The following is a 27,628-nucleotide window of genomic DNA, read 5'->3' on the forward strand; positions in this document are numbered from 1 at the left end:
GTTGTCTCGAGTCCTTGTTTCCTGAGACTAGTATGACCTACCCCCCCCCCCCCCCTTGTTCAGATCCTGGGTACGCCATTGATAAAAACCATGAATCCAGTGGCAAGCTACAACACGTTCGCGAAGAAACACTTGTGACGTTGGATAGAGCTGTGGCTTACCACGTTGGGCCGGCCGCGGTGGTCTAGCGGTTCTGGCGCTGCAGTCCGGAACCGCGGGACTGCTACGGTGGCAGGTTCGAATCCTGCCTCGGGCATGGGTGTGTGTGATGTCCTTAGGTTAGTTAGGTTTAAGTAGTTCTAAGTTCTAGGGGACTTATGACCTAAGATGTTGCGTCCCATAGTGCTCAGAGCCATTTGAACCATTTTACCATGTTGGTATCAAAAGGATACAAACATACAGATTCAAATGTAAGACGCACAGACATGTACCTCAATGTGCAAAAGGGATCGACGCCCCATTTGTATTTTAGTCATTGTCGTCTATTGCCACAAGTACGACCTCCATCTTTACATTATTCTAAGTGGGACAAGCCACTGCCAAATAGTGGGAGAAATATGCTGTGCACGTAAACTCCAAGTCCTCAAAGCCAATAACACTGTCAGAAGTGGTGTCATATCTTAAATTTGCCGTTAGAGACATTTTATCCAATGACATATTCATTAGTTTATCAGTATCGGAGAAATATTATACCTTCTTCTTTAAAAGGTGGAATATATTGTCACTTATCCCACATATTTTATTTGTATGCCCTCCACATGCCTCTGTAATGCATGCACTGATGGAAGCACAAACACTCTGACAAAACCTGTATGTCTGAGTGCTGTAATGTAATACATTTAGAACAAAGAACTTATTTTCGTCTTTCTATTTTGCTGCACGTTTCTCCTTCAGTGGCATCATAATCTGGCTTAGCAACAATTCAAGGGCATCCTTTGTTATATATCGATATCCTATCGTCTTCCAAATTTGTTTAACTGCTCGTAATCCAACCACTTGATCTTCAGGTCTATGTTGACGATTCAGATGAATGTGGCACTGATATATGTAGAACTGAACTGGCTGCATCTGTGCCATATGACTTTAGACAAATTGTCCGTGGCAGTTTCTTCTTCATCGTCAATTGTGGCTGATCTGGGGTGTCAAACAGTGTCAGCGCTGAATTCATCACGAGTTTATTATTGTTTGCATTAGTGAACTGGTTTTGTTCGAAGTGTAGTGAACAAAACTTAACATTATTATGAAGGTAAACAGTGTCTTTTTTCATAAAATCAGTTCGTCTGTTATGCACTAGCCATTTTCTGCTCTTAAAACGAAACATTAATCGTTAATACGCATGTAGTTTGTAAGCGAATCCTGGCGATATTGTATAGTAACAGAGTCTTTAGAAAACCTAAAGAAAAAGACAGATGTGATGTTTCCTTCATGCTGTTGCTGCAATTTATTGCGTTATAGACGCTCTCATTTGTAGAAACAATTGTTCAAATCAAAATAAACAAATACTATTCTTGTTCGCTTTCACGGTCTCGCTGAGATCAATAGTTTTACTGGCCGCTTGGTGCGCTGTTGGCGCAGTTGGCGACAAACTCTAGGTGAAGTGTCGCGACTGTTATATTAGACGGTGGTATGGACGTAAATGTAGATGTGGACATCGATATATCGCACTAAACTCTTTGTACCATCTTTTCCGTCGTGTAGATACGTCTTTGACAGGAGTGAGCGTGGATATGTTTGTGTGCGAGTGAATGTGTGGTTCCGAGTGACGTGTATATGTTGTGCCTATTCAGGTGAAGGTAGATTTTTAATGATGCATTGTGTTTAATAGCAGCACTACTCCATACATTGTTTGTGACGTCGCCACACATCTACTTTAGACAAAATGGTTTTGATGACGATGATAGCAAGGCTGTCAGATGGTCTACCGCTGTCAGCATCAATGCAAGAAGATGAACAGGTTGGTAGATTGACCTATGATTTTGTGAGGTTTCATTAAAATTTATTGACTTTTTTCTCATAAAAAGTTCATAATTTTTTACTGGTGACACGGTCTTTTTTGCGCCCTTTTCAGTTTGGGAGAAGCATTCTTGAGTACCAGAACCAAGCGAAATTATTATTCCGCAAGTTAAACAGCAATAGTTTGGAGCGTTGCACGATCGAAACAGGACCATATGTTTTCCAGTAAGTTTTTGTTAATGTATTATTGCAACCATGCGTACATCAAGCTATGTGACAATAGCCATTATTGTACTGTCATTGTTAGAACAATGGTTCATAATACACCGTTTCTCTTATTTAGTCGTATGTCGCACAGGCTAAACTGTAAGCATTTCTGTTTTGCAGTCATGAAACAGTTTTGCACCCATTGTGTTGTCGTAACATTTACTTGTTCCGGAACTGAATTATGCAGCACCTTTTCCTTTCATAACTAAACGGCATAGAGTGTTCTGCTTGTGTGACATAATTATGGCTTCATATTGGAAAGACATCAAATCTTTGGTATTTGGGTCATTTTCCTAAAAGGGTCACGATCAACTTCACAGTTCTCGGGCAGATAACATGCAAATCAAATGCAGAACGGATTCAAGAGGCAGTAAAAATATGATATTTGCTCTTCATACAGGAAATATCACATGTCAGCTATAAGCAGCTGTGAATGAAGGTAGAGAACAGCTGAATGGCTTTGTTTGTGGGAAGTAGGTACTAATAAACACAAACAGTGATAGTCACAAAATTCTTTTTGAAAGGTGAAATCTACATGATATGTAAGACAATAAATATTAGCAGAAATCCCCCCCCCCCCCTCCACTTCCTTTAACATGTAAGCAGAATTCATGCAATATTCAGCAAAATGTTACAGGTTGTTTGCTTTCCATAACAGTTTTTTCAAAACTTCCAGTTGACTACCTTGTTGAATAGTATATGTATGCTAAGTTACAATGCAGTCAGATTCCTGTAGTCCCACTTTTGAAAAAGTCTTTAATCCTCCCACTCCACTACATTTGTGTACTAAACATGTGTAATTGTCAGAACATAAAAAAAACCTAATAAAATATTATACAAACTGAAGAGACTATTCCCATTTACAGTCTGTAACATCTTAATTAAAAATCTTCTCTAGGAATTACACTGTACTAATGTACTATTGTCCACTGTGTAAAGTTAATATTATTTGCTTCCTCCTATAGAAGAATTTTGGTTAGATCACTGTATCTATTCAGTAGCAGATGTTTTAGATCCTGTAAAATGCAGTTGCTGTGATACTCTTCCCTGAGTTGGTTTATTCTATTGTCATATACTGGGTTGTAAATATCAGTTCATTAAGGCCTAAATGTGGTTATCATCTAAAAGCATGCGAAGGGGTTCTTGGCGGCGTTAGGGTAGTATTAAAAAGTCTTGTTTGACATGCTCATTAGCCCACATACCTACATGCATGTAGCCTACTTCACTGTGATGAAAAGGATTCAACATATGTTTAAAAAAAAATCGTATTCAGGACATCTGGTTGGCATCATGGTTGTTATCCTTGTATTTGATTTTTATGTAGTATCCTTTCTTTGTCACTCTTTTTTGTAGTGCTTCAGTCTACTCAAAAAAACATCTAAAGATACATCTTGAATGAACATATAAATAGTATTTAAATATATTCAGATTAACAGTCATCGAGCTATTGTGGCAGAGTTCTAAGCATAGGTTTAACATATGATGGGCGCAGTAGAAAAAACATGTTCGACATTTATTACGTATCATCAGGACTCTCGCTCTCCAGAGCAGTCTCTCTGCAATTGTTGTTCATGTTTTGTTTAGCACATACTTAATGAACAAGATTTTGTTAAGAGTGAAATTTTTTTATCCATCCAATGAGCCTGATTTGCATAGTTTCTGTGATTGTCCTAAATTTCTACTAAAACTAACATTTTGGATTAGGCATATGGTTGATGAGTATGGACAAACCAAATTACTGGGTGGGTAGATAGTTAGGTAGTTAGCTTCATGCCCCATGGATCATTTTGCATGATGGATTGTACTGTTGTGGAGAGAGTCATTTTATATTGCAAAGCAAATTAATGTGTACATATGGTTGCATTTGGAACATTTCTAAGTTTTTTTTTCAAGAAAAAAGTGTGTACAGATGTTTTGAGTTAGCAAGTCCTAACCACCACCTTTTTCACATTACAGTAACAGAAATTCTTCTCCCAACTAGGAGTAGCTGTCAAGGAGAAACTTTCTCAGTTTGTTTCCAAATTTTACTTTGCTGTCTGAGACATCTTCTGTCTATGGTTTTCAGATAGATGGAAAGCTCTCATGTAAAGCTTGTGTTCAGGATTTTGTTCAAAAACTGATTACTGCTGTATCTACCATTGGAGCAGTGTCTGCAACAAATGATGGTCCAATACAAAAATTAGTCTACTTTGATTTTTCTCATTCTCTTAAGACATGCAGCATTATATTCTGGGGTAACTCTTCCCATTCACAAAGGGTATGTCTGCTCGGAATTTGATGTTAATGCATTTTTTATGAATTTTTGGGTTTTGTTGTTAGTTGTTGGTGAAAATGGTGGATTGTGCTTCATGAGATTAGATTTTCGGTATTAGTTATATGGCTGAGATTCGCTTTTGTGGTACTGCGGATGTTGTTTTAGCTATATAGGTCGAGTGAAGTGTTAGCATACTGGGTTTGTAATTGTGTGTGATTTTCTGGTAATGTGGATTTCATATGAGATATATAGGTCAAGAAAAATATCTGGTAGCCTACTGGGTTTCGGAGCTGTGTGTGTGTTCTTGGTATTGTGGACTTCTTTTGCATTATATAGATCAAGTGAAATTTCTGATATCAGTTTTTTTCAGTGTTGTTTTGTTGATTGCTGAGGATTTTGTTTGCTAGATGTTTCTTCATAAGTATATCTTTTATAAGTCTTCATTATTAGGTTTATCATATATGTAGTTTGTCCCACCAGAAACCACATAATTCCCACAGTTCTGTTAGTGTCATGTCATTTCTGCAGTTAAATATTTTTTTGTATTGTTTGTTTATGTTTGTTCATGTGTGCTATGCGTGATGTAACAGGTCAAAGCCAGCAAGTGGTACTGCAATCTTGGTTCATCCTGTATTTTGCTACATCAATTTTCAATAAGGTGCTATAAGAATTAAAAAATCTTAGCAGTAGCGTTTCTACTATTTATCTTATGTTATGGTGTATGTTATCATCTATGGGCACTATTTGCAATGCTCATTTAGCTTTAAGGTACTATTCAAGGAAAATATTATATGATATCCATGTAAATTGCCTATCCCACCTCAGGTGGTCAGTGGTGAATAAAGAATCTGACTCCTTCACTTTCCTCATGGCACACACCTATTCTGTCTGAGACTTGCTGGAATAAATTTTTAGCAAATTTCTTTGTTATATTGTTAATTATGGTAATATATACTTGGTAGTTTGTTGTCCATGTAGCATTTGTGTAAATTTCATTTTATTTACTATAAACCTTTCTGGAGTTAATTTCATGTAGTGGCTTGTTCCATGACCATAGAAATTTGCTCCTCAGTTTCATCTTGTGGAGCTAGACAAGCAAAATAAAAATAAGAAAATCTTCTTTCAACTAAAATCAGTTTTTACCCATAGCAAGTAGCCCCCTATCTGGTTATCTAAGATAGCTCTGTGTGTATTACCACTTACTTTAAACAGAAGTTTTGGTTTCCTCATCTGCATGTGTATTATTTGTTATGCATTCATTATTTGTATGTTTGCTGAGTTCTGCTACCTTACCTACCAGATAATCATGATAAGACAAGGGAATTGTCATAAAAGGATCCTAAGAACGTTCTGAAGTCTGTTATAAACTTGAACTATGGACCAAAATGTCTTACAGTCCCCAGAAGTAGTAACCAGTCTCCTTGTCATGGACTAATTAGTAATGATAGAGGAAGAGTGAAGCATAAACTAAAGATGCTGTTTGTGAAAATAGGCATGACAAAAGGGAGAAAAATTTCACTGGAAAATAAGATAAAATTACTTTCAAAGAAATTAAGTATGCATGAATGCCAAAGAAAAATTTTTGAAATCCTGGCAGGCTGCAAAAAACTACTTTGAGCTGAATGAGTTCAAAAATTGGATGTTGCCATCCCTGTTCTTGTATGAATTTCTTTGATGTTGGAAAATCTCTTTGAATAAATGTATGATAATTCTCCTCCTCCTCTTATACTCCCAAAAAAATCCTAGTCAGAACTGTAATAAGGTTTCTCCAGTAATGTGTTTCCTAACATTTAATATTGTAGAGAGAGAGAGAGAGAGAGAGAGACCAACATGATGACTTGTTGCAGATTTGTTGTTAAAATGATAAACCTAAATAATTTACAAGTAAAGCTAACAAGTCACAAATAGTAGAGGCACTGAATTGTCAGCAGGCACATAAAAAGACTGAGCTCAAAGCTAGCTTTCAGACTAATCCCTTTTTGAGCATACCTTAAGAAAAAGTAAACTCAACGTAGTGTTGACCATGCTTATCATGGATGACCACTATGTTGTCTGTTGTGCAGTGCATAATTTCAATGCTAAAAACTTATACTACCATGGCATTCCTCCCCTTTGCCAGATCTTGAATTGACAGGCATGTGACAAGACAGAGATTCAAGCAATTTGCACAGTTCCTTTCTTGTACCACAATTGATGGACTGTACTTTGCAGAAACGTAGAAGATAAACTCAGAAAGATTATTCTGTAGGAAAGAGAGAGAGAGAGAAATGGATCAGGAATTAAGAAAAACTCTGAGCAAATTCAGGTAACTTTTGAGGAGTTTATGTTCCTTGCATACATGAAGTGTGTAAGGACAACCAGATCAACACAAGTGTTTGTCAGGAACACACTGCCCGAAAAAGTGAGGATATGATATACAGATTTCATGTGTTTTAAGCATACATTCCATCACCTATGTGTCAAGTTTATTGAAAAAGACAAGAAAATTCAGGAACTCAAAACTCATGACAACACATCATATTTAGAAGCAGATTGACAGTGTGAATCGCGCGACCGCTGCGGTCGCAGGTTCGAATCCTGCCTCAGGCATGGATGTGTGTGATGTCCTTAGGTTACTTAGGTTTAAGTAGTTCTAAGTTCTAGGGTACTTATGACCTCAGCAGTTGAGGCCCATAGTGCTCAGAGCCATTTGAACCATTTGACAGTGTGAATTGGTTTATCCAGTATGGTAGCAAAGACATGAGACTTTTTCACAAATCTTCAATTGCTTCCAGAAAGGAGATGACAGGCCCTTTTAGAATTAGTTCTTTTGAGCTGCATCATAAAATGAGTATTACAAATGATGTGAACTAATATTCATTCTTTATGCAGCCACAGTGAGGGATTTGTGACATGCAGTGCTGGCAATCCTGTACCCCTTGCTCTAAACTCAAGTCAGTTCTCTGGCTGTCCAAAGAAATAACTGAGGCAGACTGCAGAGATAATTCCTCTGGCCTTATGTGGTACATTACCAGATGTTACATCCACTCCAGAACAATGGGATATCATGATTACTAATTATATTCAGCAAGGTATGATAACAATGAATTTTTTCCTATAGAGTGGAAGGGAAATATGATAATACCAATTTTGAATCTTTGCAAAAACTCGCACAGTAAAATTAGTTATCAACAGAGCAGCTGTGTGGAAAATACTGGAGCGGATGGCTAGTAAAGCTTTCCTGGTCGGTGGCAACTAGACATTGGCTGTTGCTGCTTCAGTGGGAATTCTAACTGGCCAGATCTACTGTGAATCACCTACTGCCATCAGAGACACCCTCGTGTGTTGTCTACACCTGGATTTGCAAAAGGCTTAAGACACCACATGGACAAAACTACATGTGACAGACCATTTGCCTGTCTTTACACAGGGCCTGTGACGTCTCACAATGATATGGAATGAGTCAGTAGCTTTACAATTGTAGTACAACTTCTCAGCAGAAAATATGACAACGTGGAGCCAAAGTTTCACTTCCATAAATCATTTCCATGATACATTGTAATGATGTGGAATCAGTTTTTTTACATTCACATTGCAAATTAATTATAAATATGGCTACACGCTTAACATTTTTAAAGTTTTTTTTAATAATATACAGAGGTTAGTAATTTCTACCCACCGCGTCTCATACATTACAATAACAGAAAGTCTTCTATGGAATAGGAGGAGTTGTCAAGGAAAAACTTTTTCAGTGTTTCCAAATTTTGCTTTGCTGTCTGTTAGACATTTTATATCACTGGGTAAGTTATCAGAAATTTTAGTTGGATCATTGTGAACCCCTTTAGTGATAAAGACAATCTTAATGTGGAGTAGAGTGAGTCAGTTTTCCACCTGATATCGTAACTATGTACATCATTGTTCCTTTTGAACTGCAGTGAATTGTTTCCAAAGAATTTTGAATTTCCCACACTATTAATTGTTTCCTCATCACGTGGTACACTTATCAATGTTGCAGTACCCCTAGATGTGCAGAACTGAATATGTTGTCTTTTAAAATTGAGGATGAGACCATTCACAGAAAACCAGTCAGTGATACTTTCAAGAACATTGTTCAATATATCTTCTGTAGTACATGATTGATTTCAATGTTAGTGTTGTCTGCAAAAAGAACTAATTCTGCTTATGTGTTAGACAGAAGATTGTTTACAAAAGAGGACTGACAGTGGACCTAAGATTGAGCCTTGGAGAAGACCATATGTGATTTCTCCCCAGTGAGAATAATGTCCCCAGACTAAATTGGTTGAATTACTAAGTACAGGTTAGATATGATATTATCCATTGGTTAATTGTATCGTCAGTCCCATAAAACTTCAATTTAGCTAGGAGAATACTGTGGTTCACACAGTCAGATGCCTTAGATAGGTCACAGAAAATATCAGCAGGTGCTATTTTATTATTTAATGCTTGTAAAATGCTGACCATTTTATTAGGCTTTATGTCATTTAAACACACACACACACACACACACACACACACACACACACACACTCTCTCTCTCTCTACCTACCTACCTACCTACCTACCTACCTTTCAGTGCTACACAAAGACTGTGATGAATGGTGTAAATCATTTCTACTTCTAGTATTATGTTTATGAATGTTGGTGTTGTTTTCAAACTGTGATTGATTGTTGACAACAAGCTCGATACGGAAGTAAATGTAGTGTGGACTCGATCTTTGCCTCTATTAAAGCTCTGTGAAAGTCCATTTAAGTGAAAGTTCTCTGCAAACAGCTTTACATAGAAGACAGGCATGGGCTAAAAATTTCAGATACTGTTCCAACACTGAAATTCCATACTACACACTTTTGCCAGCTTCGGTCCATTCACCCACGTCTCTAATTATACTGAAATCGCCAGCTGTTATAGTAGATGTTGACCGTGGCTGTTTCTTGACCCTACTGTTTGATAAGAAGTTGACTGTGGTACCACACATCCAGCAACTAAAGGCTACTCATATGCAGATTATGGGAGCATTGTGTATGAGTTGGCTGAATCCTCTGTCCTGGGTTATTAGACACTGTACCTCATGATGGCATCCAGTTTCCATATACATCCATATCTACATCTACGTAGATACTCCGTAAGCCACCGTACGGTGCATGACGGAGGGTACCCTGTACTACTACTCGTCATATCCTTACCTGTTCCACTCGCAAATAGAGCAAGGGAAAAACTACTGTCTGTATGCCTCCGTTTGAGCTCTAATTTCTCATAGCTTATGTTCGTTGTCCTTACGCGCAATGTGTTGGTTTGCAGTAGAACTGTTCTGCAGTCAGCTTCAAATGGTGGTTCTTTAAATTTTCTCAATAGTGTTTCTTGAAAAGAACATCACCTTCCCTCCAGGGATTTCCGTTTGAGTTCCTGGAGCATTTCTGTAACACCTATGTGTTGCTCGAACCTACCAGTAACAAATCTAGTAACCTGCCTCTGAACTGCTCCGGTGTATTCCTTCAGTCTGACCTAGTACAGATCCCAAACACTTGAGCAGTGCTCAAGAACAGGTTGCACCACCGTCCTGTATGCAGTCTCCTATACAGGTGAACTGCTCTTTCCTAAAATTCTCACAGTAAACAGAAGTTGATCACTTGCTTTCCCTACCACTGTTTTCACATGCATGTTCCACCTCATATTGCTTTGCAACATTATGCCAAGATATTTAAATGACTTGACTCTGTCGAGCAGGAAACTAGATCTTCCTATTTGTCTGCATTAACTTACATTTTTCCACATTTAGGGCTAGCTGCCATTCATCACACCAATTGGAAATATTGTCTAAGACGTCTTGTATCTTCCTACAGTTTCAGCTTTGACGCCTTACCATACACCGTGGCATCATCAGCAAAAAACTGCAGATTGCTGCCTACCCTGTCGGCCAAATCATTTATGTATGTAGAGAACATCAGCAGTCCTATCACAGTTCCCTGGGGCACGTGTGACAATACCCTTGTCTCTGATGAACACTTGCCATTGAGGACAATGTAGTGGGTTCTATTGTTGAAGAAGTGATCGAGCCACTCACATATCTGAATTTATTCCGTATGCTCATACTTTCATTAACAGCCTGCAATGGGGCACCATGTCAAATGGGTTCCAGAAATCTAGAAATATGGAATCTGCCTGTTGCCCTTGATCCATAGTTTTCAGTATATCATCTGGGAAAGGGACAAGCTGAGTTTTGCATGAGATGTAAGCCTGATATACAGTCTCCTGGTGGAGGCAGATACTGCTCCCTTAAAAATAATTTGTCAACACCATCTAATTATGTGTTTAAATTAAGTAGAATTTTTAAACATCCGTGTTATTCAGTCTTCTTCCCTATCCTCAACTTCTTATTTATTAAGGGCAGCCAGCTGCTGTATGTTTCACCAATATTTGCCAACAGCTCTCTGTTATTGTGGCCACCCACACTCTCATCTCAACATCACAAGTCCACCATGGTGCATACCCTCTGCCCTACTGTGTAACTGAACCTTGAGAATGACATGAAAGTTGACCCAGTCCAAGAATTTACTGAGTTTGTCAAGAATATGTATACTTTGTCCATATCTACTCTGATAGCTCCAAAGATGGGGGGAAAGGTTGGGCATGCATGCATCAATAAGAATTTCTTCAACCTTTATTCTCTAGGGGATGAAAGTTGCTCTTATACCTAGATCATAAATCATTGCGTATGAAATGCTCCTATACGGAGTGACTCACTCACTCAGCAGTCCTTAGACAGTAACAGGATGTTTTCCAAATCATCATGTAATTTGTACATTTGAGAGCTCTTACATGATCTTTTCAGAACAAAGTTCCTTCATTGCACTGACAGATATAACTCAACACATTGTTCTTAACAGCACAATAGTGACTCGTGTAGAAGTAATTATGAGAGTACCTCAAATGAGTGTTACAGGGGCATTTCTGTACACATTACATATAAATGATTTAGTAGACAGTGTCAAAAGTTCTGAGAGCCAGTTCATGAATGATGCTGTTGTCTGTAGGTAGGTTGGAATGCCAGAAGACTGTAACAAAATGCTGGAAGGCCTACAGAGTATTGATGATTATTGTGCGGACTGGCAATTGACACTGAATAGCCTATAAATAAAGGTAACATGTTGTGCACAAGTAGTGGCAAAGTAACACTCCTCCCAACAAATAATAAAATATACCACTAAATACAGAAGTCATTCTATTGTGATTCCTAAAAAGATTCTGTTGCTTTTTGCTACATTAATAGTTGAAACACTGAGCTCACACACAAACTCATATCATCTTAGAACAGCCTACATGTTATTGTGGAGTAATGATAGTTCAACACCATCTTGTTGAATACCTCGACTTACTGTATCTGTGGCATAAGTTACAGTTAGCACAATACCTATTACAGAAACTAGATGATGACACTACTGTTATAATCGAAGTGTTAAATTATGTACAAGAAAGTGGGTTCTGTAACAAGATCCAAAATTGAAAATAGTGATATACTCTGTTGGAGAAGCCTGCATCCATGGGGATTCTTAACCCTGGTATTTGTTTTACAGCCCAAATCAGAGCTGTTCAATGGAATAAAAATTTACCTGAATTGTGAATTCTATAGTTAGATATCAGGGTCACTGGTCTGCTTCAAAAGTTAAAAGTGACCTCACACCATTAACCTAGTTTTTTTATTGTATTTTTTATTCAACACTTTTTCTTCATTTATAACATTTGTATGTCAACAAGTTTGTGTGAATAGATGGCCATGTCTTGATGTTGTAGAATACTTTTTCCTCGTTAGGAATTACAGAATGCCAGTTAATGCCTCCCTTTGAACATACCACCACCCCTCTCCCAAAATTTCTTTAATGTTTAGCTTTAACCATTATCATGATCATTCATTACTGTCAATGTGTAAGGAGGATGTGTAAGATGTGCCATCCATCACAATTTTCTGTCACAGGTGGTTGCCTCCTGATGTGATGTGTCCTTTTTGTACTGATTTGCCATCCATATATAATATTGATTCACTACATTATTTCAATACATTGACTGTAGTGTCCTCAGCCAGTGTACAGGTAAATTTCTGAAAGCTGTGATGAGAATCATTAGCAGCTTATTTACTGTCTAAAATCTGAGCACTTTATTCCACTTGTTACAGAAGATGCCAACTTCGGTCGAAGTTGTGTTCACTATTTGCACTGGTAAGAGGCACACGTACACCATTTGTACTGCTGCTGCTGCTGCTGCTGCAAATTATGGAAAGGACTAGGCCTATTCATGAATTTTTTGCCACCATAAAATTTTTCATTCCATGCCGCTCGCTCACGTGCAGATAAGGCAAATCTGTCCAGGTCATCAGACAATGAATGTCCATCAGCAGAATTGTCAACTGAACTCCAGTATAGTTTATATTTTCTAGTAATAGACTGCTGAATCTGATTACAAAAATTGTTATATTCACTGCTATTTGATAACCCATTTTGCACATAATACGTATTTCTCCCCAATAAAATATGACACTCTCCTTTTGACTTTCTCTATTACTTGGCTATCATTCAGGGTGTATACGACCCGGGACAACCGGGATATCCGGGAAAAACCCGGGAATTTTTTCATCCGGGAGAAAACCGGGAAAAACCCGGGAATTTTTCGGAATTCCGGGAATTTTTCATTGTTTTAGCTTTCAGTTAAATTTTTGTAATTTTGACTGCAGAATTGATTCTCTAGCAAAGAATGCTATTGTATCCTGCTACTGGAGAATGATACTGCAGCAATAAAATATAAACGAGAGGGAAAAAAATAAAACTTTAGTGGCATAGGAAATGTGCAATTTACGACAACAAAACACCGTGCACGCACAAGCGTCAGCAGATCGCAAAAATATTTCAAAGGCCGTAGGGCGCAGACTAATTCTTCGTAACAATAAACTGCTTGCTATGAGCATGACGTCACAACTGTTCACCTTAGCTTCGTCTGACCAGTTGCCAGCGGTCTGTTGCGCAAGTGCATTTGACTCGCGTATAAGCAGTACCTTCTCCCGCTTCCCGCTACTTGAAGTTTGGCTGTAAGCTGTATCGGTAGCAGCAGCAAGCAGCCAGATGCAAACGAGAAACATTTTTATCACGCGCCCTAGCTGCCAGATACGCGCTTGCACAGAGTTGCCCGAGTTGTAGTGGGTATGGGGCTAGTCTCCACGTGACCCGTCTTTACGTTAAGTGATTTCGCTGCTTCTCTTCGTGTACAGCTCCCACGTCAAATGAAAACAAAAACGGATTTCTGTGACCGGGAGCTATCAAGTGAATTAAAATACATTCACATAATTACGAAGGACAAAAATATATTATTAATTTCAGTTTTCTGATTTTATTTTCTTTCCAAGTTAGTAGCAGTCAAGCATTAATCGCCTTGCAGAAGAATGAAGTTATTTTTGCAAGTTTGCTAAAGAAATTCCGCTGAGGCAATAATTTTATTTGAAACGAAGTGTTTCATTCTACAGTATTGGCTAGTTCCAACTGTTCGCTGAATTTCAAGTGCACGTTATCATCTTCTACCATGTATGGCATTATGCCATAATAAAGAACCAATCGATTCCCGCCGGGGTCAGGAATTTTCTCTGCCTCGTGATGACTGGGTGTTGTGTGATGTCCTTAGGTTAGTTAGGTTTAAGTAGTTCTAAGTTCTAGGGGACTGATGACCATAGATGTTAAGTCCCATAGTGCTCAGAGCCATTTGAACCATTTTTTTAAAGAACCAAACATGAGATCGTAGAGTACTGGTACTCCAAGAAAATTTAAATAAAAAAAAAGCCAATTTGCACTTCAAGCCGAATTATGCAATTTAGTATGGTTTACGAAATGTCGATACTCTTAGTAGTATCCTCTGATGCCCTGTTTCTTTTATGGTGTAATGTAAGCTCTCTTAGTGCTTTATACACACGAACGTGCGGGCTTCCTACACCACTGCAGTTGCACACGCACAATAATGAGTTTTCTGGCGCTCTCTGGCAACTGGTAAATCGAACCTATTTCTAACAGTATTGCGAACGGTGGTTAGAAAAGTGTCACTTTCAAAGTAAATTTCTTTTTACGCAAGATGAATTATGTTACGTGTGAGAAAGTGGGATGGATATCTAAATCGCAGAGCGTTCGAAACTGAATAGTTTGAGGACCAGCCACTTACAAGAATTTCGAGCCGAGGCATTTATGTCATAATTTTAAATTTACTGGCACATTTGAGTGATGTATCTTAAAGTATAACACACGCAAAAAAAGATCAATATTACATGTGAAAGCTTAGCTTCTATTGTAGCGTGTTAATCTTAGAGACCAATATTATATGTGAAAGCTTAGCTTTTCTTGTAGATATACGGTACTGTTTACATTAATGGTTCAAAATCGTTCAAATGGCTCTGAGCACTATGGGACTCAACAGCTTAGGTCATAAGTCCCCTAGGACTTAGAACTACTTAAACACAACTAACCTAAGGACATCACACACACCCATGCCTGAGGCAGGATTCGAACCTGCGACCGTAGCAGTCCCGCGGTTCCGGACTGCAACGCCAGAACCGCTAGACCACCGCGGCCGGCTTTACATTAATGTAAACCGTTAACTTTTCCTCTTGTGTGTTCGCGCTATGTAACCAGTGATCTTGCTATTGGCTGACTATAACACGTGCCCTATGCTCTGAATAGCTGCTGTCATCGGCTGGCGAGATCTCGTGGCTTGAGATATGACTCGCTTACAAAAGGACATCGCAACCTCGGTTGCAACGCTCCGGAATCTAACGCGCTGTTTGGTGCAATTCGTATTTATACTTTCGTAATGCGAAAATATGCAGCGTGTATGTTGCTGCAAATGAAAGGTCTTTCCAAAACTTCTTTCCTTTTTTTTTTTTTTTTATTAAAAGTCTCTCCAAAACTTCTCTGCTCCGTCTTTTCTTTCTTTTTTTTTTTTTTTTTTTCGAGAAGTTGTACGCGATTATATAAAACGTTAACCATTCAGAGGGTTGATAAGTTTTACAGTTCCGAGGGAAAATCTACGGAAAACCTAGTCACTTAGCACAGAAAAATATTCTCGTCCGGGAAAAAGCATATTTTTTAAACAGGATATCCGGGAGAAATCCGGGAATAATCCGGGAATTTTTTTTCCTTGTCCCCGTAGACACCCTGTCATTGGTGTTTATCCGAAGTGTTTCAAATACAGGGTGGCGCACGAAATGTGTTACCAATTGTTTCTTTCACAATTTACGACGCACATTAGATATCCCGCTGGGATCTCTACAGCAGTACCAGCAGAGCTTGGAAAAACAAATGAGTTACATAATGACATGTAATTCACAATACTGCCACTAGGAGACTAGTAAGCAGCAATGGCTGACAATGGAAGACTGATGACACAGCAACGATCGGCAATTGTGTTACTTTTTCATGAAATGAAAAGCCTTGTTGTGACTCGGAGGCATTTTCGACAACAGTTTAACACACGATGGTTCCCTTGCAAGAAGACCATCCACAGGTTGTACGATAAATTTGTACAGGGAGGAACAGTATTGGAAGCAAAGCGACCTTGGGCTAATCCTGTTTGTTCGCCGGAGAATATTGAAGCGGTAAGAGTTGCTGTACAGAGAAGTCCTGGAAAATCGTGTAGAAAGGCAGCAGTGCAACTGGGAATATCCAGACGCTCCGTTCAACGCACTCTTAAGTGACCTCCATATGTACCCATACAAGATGACCTGTGCACAGAAGCTCACTGAAGAACACAAGCAGCAGAGACTACTGTTTGCGCAGTGGACAGAGGATAGGGAAGAAACCCTCAACAATGTTTGGTTTTCAGATGAGGCGCATTTTCATTTAGACAGTGTGGTTAACAAACAAAATGTACACTTTTGGGCCACTGAAAACCCACAAGTGCTTCATGAACAACAGCATTATGCTCAGAGGATTACAGCGTGGGCAGCAATTTCCAGCCACGGACTTATTGGACCCTTTTTCTTTGAAGAAACTGTGAACAGCGAGCGTTATTTGAGCATGCTTTGCAATAGTTTCATTCCACAGCTTCTTGCTACTGCCTTGCCCTTCAACACGCAGTGGTTCATGCAAGATGGAGCAAGGCCACATACTCCAAACACTGTGTTGGAGTTTTTATACGAGCATTTCGACATGCAGATCATTTCACTCAGGTTTCCAGGTCGCTTCAATGATGTACAAAATTGGCCCCCCCAATAGTCCAGACCTCAAGCCATGTGACTCTTTTCTTTGGGGGTACCTAAAGGAAAAAATTTTCCTGAAACATCCACGTGATTTAATGGAGCTCAGAAGACATATTCTTCAAGCTTGCAGTGAAATAATGGAAGACATGTGCCGTAGAGTAATCACTATCTTCAGTGTTCGTTTGAAGGAAGTTAGGAAACGAAATGGTGGACATATTGAGCATGTGATGAGTTAGAACAAATCTCCATGGATGACTCTTCTCATTGTAGTATATGTTCCTTCCAGATTGTATTGACAGTAAAGTTTATATTCAAAAACAAAATGGTAACACATTTCGTGTGCCACCCTGTATTTTGTACATAGAATTTTCAGATGTGTTTACTGCTTTGGGGTGTAGCACATTTGTTATTTCTTTGGTAACTAACAGTGAGTGGAAGCCAATATTATAAACTGCACCCTGTTCCAGTGTGTTGCAGCTCTGTTATATATCAGGAAATCCAAATTTCAGCACAAGTCGTCTCCAAACAATCAACACTCATTTTCATTGAAAGCAGTTAAATGAAACATCAACTGGAGTTTGTCCTCACCTGAAGTGTGCTCTAGCACTGTCAGAATATAATAATTGCAACAAGGAAGTCATTCGTATACGAGTATTTCCAGAGCCTTCTTTGTGTTTGCTCCTTGATTGGTAATGAAATAACATCTTTGTATGTAGTCCATTTTCAGTCCTTATTTCAAGAAAATGCACTTTAATTTCATGGTGAATATTTATTCCAGTTTTCTCTCGACTGCTATTCTGATCAAGGCTTGGATACCATCCTTTCATTTGTCCTGAAATGGTTTTATGAAATCAGCCATAAAATGCATCATCTTGTGATTGCCGGTCCACAAGCCCACATTTAAGGTCCACCCCTTGACTTTCATTGCTACCTTCTGTTTCAGAACTATGACTGCTTTTATTTTGTTGGGATTCTTTCTGATGTGTCTTAACACTGTTTTAGTGTGTGGTAAATTGTCTCATAGTCTTTCTTTTCCATGCATTTGCACCTTTGTTGATGAGTTGTTCTGAATATTTCTAAAAATCCATTAGTGCATAAATGTTGGAAGGTTGCTCAACACTAGCATTTCAGTTTCTCTATCAATCAGGATCGTTTTAATTGATCTGGATACTTTTCTTTCCTGGGATTTTTGTTGTATGATCCTGTAGTTACTTTTATATCACTGCATCATTACCGAGGTACTCAACGTATAAGGTATAGTGACATTACCTGTTGAGCATTGTATCAGTTGTGTAGCCTCCTGTAACACAGTCTGCTAGCAGCAAGAAGGTTTCCAATGCCTCATTTTTTGGTTTGGTGTTCAACAAATTTTTCTTTTGTACTATCAGTGCACTACGTTTGTGAAGCCTTCTCAATATCATTCTTCTGCTTGTGGTAGGAATGGCATTTTGCTGCACTGCTTTGATTGTGCCCTTTCTCCATCTTAGTGGGTCCAAGAGTACTGTGTAACAAATGAAGCTAATAAGTGCGGTAAATTGAGAACTGATGCCTGAGTGGCACTGCAGTGATGTGAATGTACCCTACATATGTTGTCAGTGTCATCGTCACCCAGAGTGGTAACTCAGAGCGCCTGATGTGGGTGAGGAGCACTGTGGCGGGGGTATCCCACAATGTGTTACCTTCATATGCCATTCGTAGAGTTTCTTGTGACAAATCTTTTTCACCTTACTGTTTTTTGTGTTTTTTATAAATTTTGGTAGATTTCAAATGGTTTTCAATAATGGAACCACTGAAGTGTGTTATGCACAAAGTTAGTCTTGGATCAAATACAAAATAATAATAAATTAATATAGAGAGATAGTTTGATTATAGCATAGTTTGTGAGGTGTTAGGATTAAACATGTGGTGAAATAATTATGACAATAAATTGTTTGAAATGAAGTGGTTGGGATTTGATTGACTTACAATGTTAGTGCATTGTTTGCCATAGAAAATAATGGAAATCGATACTAAGATAAAGTCGGATAAAAGTTCCTATCTACAGTTAAAATTTTTCATCTACTTATGGCTAGTAGTTACAGCTCAAATGCCACAGTGTAAGCTGTCAAGCAGTTATCAATCTTGGTGGACAGCCCAGGTTGTGTACACAATATTGCAGATTAAGGATGGAGCTAATGAGGGGTAAAGAGGAAAGTGGTGAGGGGCATGGGTGTCAACTAAAATATTCTATTTTTTGCAGTGTATTATCACATTTGTCTTAATAATGATTTCCAGTTTTTTTTTTCCAATTTTGAATATCTTCAGATTAATTATAGTTGCAGAGCAGCCTTACAGTTCTAATGTCGTAGTGACTTGCAGAAGCTGTCCACAGCACACACAACTGGTGGGTTGCTCTGCAACAATAGTTGATGTGAAGGTGATCGGAATTTGAATGAAACTAGTAATCATTATTAAGACTAATGCAATAACAAGCTACAATAAAAAATATTAGAATAATCAGTTTCTGCACCTATATATTTCCACTTGGCACCATGTCAAGCTTTAATAAATAAAAATATTGTTGTAGCAGGCAGTGTTTAACAGTAAAATTTCAAATCAAATATGACATTTCTTTTTATTTGTAATTGACGAAGTCATTGTTGTCATGTGATGCCCTATGACATATAAAATATTTTTCGGTGTCTGATTGAAATACTTTGTTAGGACAATGGATAGAGTCTGTGGATGAAAAACAGGAAACAGGAAAATAAATTGAGTTCAAGCAATTTTTGGCGGCAAGATTCCAGTTTCTCTAATACCATGAATATGCAACTCCACAAAGCATTCCAGAATTTGTAAAATGAGTAAAAACATTATTATTACCCAATTTTAAATAATTCTTGCAATAACATGCAAACTATTATGTTGAAAGTACAGAAATTGTACATTACAAACTAAGGAAATTACTTTTGTCTCAGTGTGGCCAGGTGTTTAAGCAGTTCTCAGCGTGTTAGTCTACACTTAATGTTATCACTTCATTAGAAATTTTCTCCAAAGATATAGCTGCAAATTAAACTAATTCTATCCAGGACCCGGTGTTTCAAAGTAACAGACTCTGAGCCATGTTAAGACCTGCTTCAACACCATTATTTTCAGCAATACATCTATTTCTTCTTCTACATCCAATATCTGAATGTTTTTAATAGTATCATCAAATGAAACAAAATCCTTAAAGTGGAAATTGCTGAGTTATTTGTGGATTTTTAACATAAGTATTTGCACATCCAGGTGCACATAAAAATATTATCCAGGTGCACATGTCAGAAATATTATTCAATCAATTGGATGCACTCGGAACAATTCCCCAAAAATCTATGATGTTCATATAGTCACTTCAGTAACTCAGGACTTCTGGAAACTGTTTCTGGTGACTTGATATCCGATAGTGTCCCACAAAGCTAAAATAAAACACTGTATGCAGCAGGTACAGCATCATTGCAGATTCTGACACAATGATGTGCCATATATACTGAAGGCACTTATAATAAAACTGTTTGTCAGTTTTGTAATTCTTCTATGCTTGGGGTAAAGTTTACTAGATGTTACGGGGGGAGGAAAATGAATTAAGTGTTTTGCAACAAAATTTATTTCAAGTGGGCAGAATATTTGCATTCAAGTAACACAGTCCAACAGTTTTGTTTGGTTGTTTAATGACCAGATGCATTCAAGTATTTTGGCCATGTGACCAATAGAACTCTTGTTGACGAGGCTCACTTCTGATTCTTGTACTCTCACAGCGGATTTTTGAAACAATGGAGATTAGTCATTTTACCTACAATGTCTCTCTCTTGTTACTGTACCGTCATTCCTGTTACCTCACAGTGTCTGCATGGGCTTGTCAGAATAAAGCAGAGATATTTATTTCATTTTGTAACCATAATTTGCTTAGTGAAGGGATGGTACAAAATACTTTAGAAATATTATGACTAGGAAAAAGAAATACTTGATTTTAATGGATGATATGAGTTTTCAGTTAGTGCTCTCCAGCATATCCAGCCTGTACACAGAGAAATCAGTACATCATTACTACATGCACCCACAAACTTATTAATTAACAATAAAGAGTTATCATATGCAGCTCCCAAAGAAATGCTTTTCCACATAATGTTATACCCTGTGTGATATTACCTTATAACTGGGAAGAAATGGTCCGTTACTGATTTGAGCTGCTGTTTGTAAAAAGGTGTCACATCTGAAATAAACAACCTGCCCTTGGGGAACTTTCAACTGTGCATCACTGGTACAGAATTGCAGGCAGTGCTGTGATGAAATAGAGGATGTGATTCACGAGCTGCAAAGCCATTTTTCATCATTTAATTGTTTCATTTCTCACCCTTAGCACCCTGAAATAGTTATTAAGCAAGATTATTAATAATTTCCTTCCTTACTCATTCTTAAAACCAAACTGATGTGAGGAAGTGTCTAAACCATTAACAAAGGAAAATTATGAAATTCTCTACAAAGTGTGGCACAATAATCATCATCATTCTGCAACACAGTTTTCAGTATTTGTTGCTTTAAACTGTTTTATGTGTGGACATAAGAGCAACAGCTTTGCCATTTGGAATAAGTAGTCAATTGACGGTAAGTTTGAGAATGAGTATGAAGTCTTACTTTTAAGTATTGGGTGAGAGTACTTTGGATCTTGATATTGACTACTTATCCTCAATTTTCACCTTCTACTTTCACTGCTCCTATAATAGCCAGCAGAAATTCCATGTTATTCATTAGTTTCTGCTCTGTTTCACTGTGGGGTAACTTTGATTAAACTGTACCTTAAAGACAAACACTTAACAAACACAATTTAAATGTGAATCATCCTCCACTCCTGGCCCTTATATGGCTTGTATATAACAAAAGAGGCAATTATGTGCTCAAATATTATAGAACACAGTTGTTACTTAGCTCTATGCTGGGGATAATTCTTTTTAGTGAAATTGAGAAGTTTTTAAAAATCAGTTGTTGTTATGAACATTTATTTGACTGATTTTGTCCTGTGTTCCTTTTGACATTTTGAAAATTGTAGTGGTAGTTTACTAAGGATGGGAAAGGTTTTTGCATGTAATTTTCTTTTTTGTGATTGTTTTAGTGCCCATCCTGGTAATATTCACAGCATGCTTTATGTAAAATTGCTGCCCTTGTACGTGAAATGCTTTCTTCCTTCATTGTTATTACAGTGCCTCATTGCGCATATGTTTCCATTACCTGTAGTGTAAGTAACTAACATTTTACTTAAAATTGAGAAACATGAACCAGTGAGAGTTCGCTTGTGTCCTTCTTTGGTTAAGTTATAATATTGCTGTTTTGAAGTTCCATGATATTGGTGGCCATAGATTCCCGTGTATTGCAGGGTAACTGCATCACCATCTCTCTCTCTCTCTCTCTCTCTCTCTCTCTCTCTCTCTATAAATAGTTGGTTTTAAAACTCCTCATATCAGAATTACAGTGCAATGTCTTAATCACTTCTCATTCTTTTTTGTTTTTCATCCTTCTTTCTTCATGATCTGTGAACTGGATTTGTAATGAGATTGGCAGTTTATCCAATTGATACCTGTCAAAGCAGACAGTGGCTAATGGCTTTGTTCTCCTCTGTACAACTGATAAGAGGAATTGTTAGCTCATGATAAGAACAGTGAGTCAGCACATCAAGTCTTTTTCTTTCAGATGTGTATCATGTTTATAACGTAATCTCGGTTAAGTGAGTGGTGTGTCATAAGGATATGTTGGATGTAAACGGAGATGTTTCATCTAATGATGTCAAGGAAATCTATGTAACAAAAATTATATGACCCAGATATTTAGAGGCAGGATCTTTGTAAAAACTCATTTAGAATATGAAATAATCAGCATAAAAACTGTCCAGCATAGCTTATTATTAATCTTTGTCTTTACTGATAATGAGTATTGGCAGTTGATTGTCAAAAATAAAGGTTGTTGCAAAATCGTCTTGATACTCATATCAGATAACTATCCAGGAAATAAATATTTCAGGTGTAAAGGAGACCAGTCACTGAGAAGCAGAAGCTTTGAGTCATCAACAGGCATACACAAAAAGATAGAAAACTTGTTATATTTTGGAGTACATCTGTTCTAGACCACAAAAATAACTCCCCCCCCCCCCCCCTCTCTCTCTCTCTCTCTCTCTCTCTCTCTCTCTCTCTCTCTCTCTCTCTCTCTCTCTCTAATTATGTACATACTCCATATTTGTTCCTTTTCAGATTTCTTGTTGCAGAGGTGGGAAATAAGAATTGGTGATATGAATGAAGTTATAAGTAAATAACTGCCAGTTTATCAAAGGTGGTTGATTTCTTTGTAGGTTCTGTGTTGAATATGCACCAGTATTGTTTCCATTGCTGCATGCCTTTTTAACATGAATCATAAGGAAAGCAGAACATATTAAGTGGTTGTAAGATGTCAGATGCCCCTTTGTTTTTCTTCCTAGAAATTTTTTATGGCAACTATGCAAAATTACAGCCTTTAGTTCTGTCATTTGTAGAGATTGAAATAGATGTGCCACTGTGATATAATGGCTCTCGTCTAGGTTGAACTAAAAATTATGTAAAAATCGTAATTTCCTAAACAGAGAATTCAGGGATTCTGCTCAGTATCTTCGTTGACAAATTTTGGAAAGCTTCTGGTAAGAGTTGAGTTGGTGTTCGTCTTTCTTGCATTCTGCTATATTATTTTATGAGCAAAACATGTTCTTATAGAATATCTTCCCAGACGTTTGCATACAAGCAGAACATAACATCTCTATATTCAGTTTTAGGCTTGAAGATACTATCATAAATACACAAAGTATCTACCAAAGTTGGAGCAAAATTATAAGACCGTGTATTAGTAGACAGTGCCCATAGCAGTGTAAAATGGTGACACCTGCAATTTCTTGCTATACCTTGCAGATGACTCCAAATACAAGCAAATGCAAAGTATATGTGATAAATTAACCGAGCGGTTCTACGCGCTACAGTCTGGAACCGCGCGACCGCTATGGTCGCAGGTTCGAATCCTGCCTCGGGCATGGATGTTTGTTATGACCTTACGTTAGTTAGGTTTAAGTAGTTCTAAATTCTAGAGGACTGATGACCACAGCATTTAAGTCCCATAGTGCTCAGAGCCATTTGAACCATATGTGATACATAGGTTAGAAGTCCAAATATGATTTACTGCTTTTGTGATGAGCCACTTGAAAGAATGTTTTGTGTCAAATACTGTGGGGTAGTCATTCATTCATTGGATGTATTGGGTAGAAAGAAATGTCTGAATGAAATACATTAGGAAGGTCCTGAAAAGTCTACTTTTAAATGGAGCTGGTCACGTTCAAAACTAATGTTTGACCCATCCCTAAATATTGTTAGAGCATTTGTTGCCCATTAGAAATGAAAATGACAAATTGAGAGGAACCCCTTCAATACCCTTTAGTTTTTTGACATGTTTGTCATTTAAGCATCCCATCAGTGCTCACATTAAGTGGCTTCATAACTCTATAAAAAGTTGTTATGATTTCCATCATGGGAAGGTTTAAAAAGGCACCGCATCTCTCAATTGTTTAATGCAAAAAAAATTGATATTGATAAAACTAGACACATTAAACTTCGTGTAGAGGAATGTAAGTGATTTATCTTTCCGCACAGAGGACACATCAGAGTGCCTGTTGTCGAGGCATCACCATAACTGACTCATGGTCTCATGAGAGAACATGTCTGTCAGACGTGTTATAGTATGCCATTTTGTTCTGATGTTTTTTTTTTTTTTTTTTAAATGCTGTTCATTTGAAGCCACTGACACATTTTCTCGGGATAGTACTTCTCTGATTACTGTAGGGTTCCTTGCAGGTGTTTGATGTTTTCCCTTGAGGCAGATTTGGCCCATTAATCATGATGTGAAATTATCTATGGCCAATTAGGCAAATATTTAACTTTCTCCACTTTTCCAACCCAGGTGCACAAAATTCATACCTTCAAAATAACAAACACAGAAAAATGTCTTAGTTTTATTTTCTGTTCTTCCTTTTGTCTTGTGAATAAAGCCTAATCAAGGCAATACAATACATGAAGACCTAACTATGCAAATGCTGGTAGAATTTTTTAGTAACGATGATGATGGATAATTGTTATAAGGCTCCTTATATGCAGCAGCTCCATTATAGTCTTGAAAAACACTTCAGTTGTTGATGTTTGAGGGTATTATTTTAGTATCATTGTGAAATATATTCAGATGTGAATAGTTACACAGATAAAATAATTCTGTAGTTCAATGGCAGAGTTACTACAGAACATGTATTTGCTGGCAAGCTGCTGTATTTTCTGAAAGGTTATTTACTTCTAGCTATATACTCAGCTCTTGCTGTGTGCAACTGAATTTGGATTATTTGCTTTGTTTGTTCTGTTTGTAATTTCCTAAAAATGGTGTGCTGTTAGCAATATTGTGTACATCCTTTAAAGTATTTTATGTGGCTTTTTATGTTAAATTTTTAAAGTAAAAATGGAAAATGCTTGATTGCTTTTACTAACCTATTTTTTTTTTTTCATTTAGCTATCTTATCGAAAATGATGTTTGTTACTTGGTATTAACTGAGCGTAATTTCTCAAAAAGACTGGCTTTCTCGTACTTAGAAGACCTAGCGCAAGAATTTCATGCTCAGTATGGGAAGAGAGTTAATGTTGTGCAAAGGCCTTACACTTTCATTGAATTTGGTAGGTAGTTTATTGTTCTGTGAATATCTGTCAAGACCTGATACAATTACAAGGAACTGTTACCTTGGTATTATCTGTTACAGATACATATATGCAAAAGGCTAAGAAAATGTTTACTGATGCGAGAACACGCCGTAACCTTGCTGCACTTAACACAGAGCTACAGGATGTTCAAAGAATTATGGTGCAAAATATAGATGATGTTCTGCACAGGGGTGCAGTATTGTCTGGTACAGTATATTTGCTAGCTTTTTAAACTTAGTTTCACATTATATATAAGAATATATTCTGACTTACATTGTCCACATTTTTAAAATTTGTTACAGATTTGGATACAAAAGCAATGAACTTACAGCTACATTCCCAAAAATATAAGAAAGATGCCACTCATTTAAATGCAAAATCAATGTATGTGAAAGCTTTTGGTGTTTGTGTTTTGATTTTCCTTGTGATATCTTATATCTATATTATGTAAAAGTTTACATACAATTATTTGTGCAATAGATTATACCGAATACCCTTCAGATTGAATATGTATTCTGTTGTTAATAAATAATTTTTCACTGTGATTTAAATTTAAAATAAATTTTTATGTCTGAGAGACAGTGCTGTCATTGTTCCTCTCACCTTTAGATCTTGAAACCCTTCCCTGCATTTGACTACTTCAGTATGCAAACTAAGCTCTTCAAGGCCTGATTTTTAAAACTGAAGTTCATATTTCGTCATTCTACCCAATTTCAACTGTAGATATTTTGTAACAAAAAGATGCATACGATGTATGTTTGTCTCCCCAGTTTTGTAAGTTTTATGTTGTTGAATATTTTGTTAAAGTAGAGAAGTTGGTAGGCCTGTTGTTTTGGATATATTACTAATTACTTAATGTGACCATATTTTCTGAAGCTGGAAATGGGCCCCTTCTCAACTGAACTTTTACCATTAACCCTAGGCCTATGAGTTAATGCAGTTACCAAATATAAAAGCTGATTTATGTATTTATTATTAATAAACAAAATATAATCATCAGAGTACTCAATAAATTCATTATGACAGGCAGTGTTATTACAATATATAAAATAATATTATTTATAACATTACTATTATGATAAATATAACCCAGGGACCAAGCCGAGAAGACGCACCAGCAGCAGTAGCAAAGCTTCTGCAAAGAAGGGAACTATGCCTGTGTATTTTACTGTGTGGACTATCAGTTAGCAAATTACTGTAAGTTTTTGTTTTTGCATATATCTTGGTGCATATCTGTGTGTAAGATGGTTTCCTAGTGTAATTTTCCCACCGGTAGACTGCCATGTCATGCCACCAAGTTTAAATCTCATGCTGGTACACAGCATATAGTTTAGATCAGTGCATTCTACTTTGCATACTTACCTCATGCAGTAGCTTTTGGGTGAGCTGAGTTTCTAATAACAGGTAACTCTAGATGGATCAACTTCAGTATAGAAATTTATTTTAGTGTTTCTTTAGTCTCCTTGTCATATTTTGCATACATTCCAAACTCGATAGCGCCATTTGAGATCTGATATCTATTTTTACACACTACAAGATGGCTAGGGACTGTGCTTGTTGTGAGCGGGCACAAGGAGAACTGGATGCTGCCCTAAAACAGCTGGAAGCAGCTTTGACTATTGTCGACATGCTTCTGGCTAATTCTCAAAGTTGCGGTGACATCGTGCATTGGGGATGAGACTTGCAACCCTGTTGGTGCCGTTGGAATTCTGTGGTGACCTGGCTGTCGCTGCATCTATTGATATGCAACATCTGCCTGGTCAGTCCTCACTTGAGAGTGGGTAGCAGACAATGGTGGGTTCACGTGTCACTGGGCAGAAGGTGAAGGAGGGAGCAGGTTGCGCAGCTGGCTCTCTATGCCTTAGCAACTGATACGAGGTGCTACCCAGTGTTGATGATAACTCTGAGCAAGCAAGGGGTGTCACTCGTGTTGGGCTAGTGGCTGATTTTCCTGCCCAGTCCAGGCAGGTGCAGAGGGTGGATATGCTTGTCATTGGGAACTCCAATGTTAGGCAGATGATGGAACTCCTCTGGGAAGCAGGAGGCAAGGTGGGAAAGAATGCCAGTGTACACTCAGTAGGTTTGACCGGGGGGGGGGGGGGGGGGGGTGGTTCGTGTGTGATGTGGAACAGGCCCTGCCAGTGCCTATCGAGTGCACTGGATGCAACCGGCTGCAT

At 37.7% G+C, this 27,628-nt stretch overlaps 1 protein-coding gene across 1 annotated transcript; it reads left to right on the plus strand.

Moving 5' to 3' along the window:
* The first annotated feature begins 1,686 nt into the window (after window positions 1-1,686).
* Window positions 1,687-26,026, plus strand: LOC126183461 (vesicle-trafficking protein SEC22b). The gene is made up of 5 exons (XM_049925461.1): window positions 1,687-1,954; window positions 2,069-2,178; window positions 25,267-25,427; window positions 25,511-25,657; window positions 25,754-26,026. The coding sequence occupies exons 1-5, from the start codon at window positions 1,880-1,882 to the stop codon at window positions 25,900-25,902; spliced, it is 642 nt and encodes a 213-aa protein (XP_049781418.1). The 5' UTR covers window positions 1,687-1,879; the 3' UTR covers window positions 25,903-26,026.
* Window positions 26,027-27,628: the final 1,602 nt, after the last annotated feature.

Source organism: Schistocerca cancellata, chromosome 4 (genome assembly GCF_023864275.1).
Source record: "Schistocerca cancellata isolate TAMUIC-IGC-003103 chromosome 4, iqSchCanc2.1, whole genome shotgun sequence".
Classification (NCBI taxonomy): Eukaryota; Metazoa; Arthropoda; class Insecta; order Orthoptera; family Acrididae; genus Schistocerca; species Schistocerca cancellata.

Excerpts from the sequence above, each read along its gene's own strand:
- LOC126183461 (XM_049925461.1), top strand. The coding sequence starts at position 1,880 with ATGGTTTTGATGACGATGATAGCAAGGCTGTCAGATGGTCTACCGCTG. Across the intron at positions 2,179-25,266 it reads ACAGGACCATATGTTTTCCA|CTATCTTATCGAAAATGATG; the intron begins GTAAGTTTTTGT and ends TTTTTCATTTAG. Across the intron at positions 25,658-25,753 it reads CAGGGGTGCAGTATTGTCTG|ATTTGGATACAAAAGCAATG; the intron begins GTACAGTATATT and ends AATTTGTTACAG.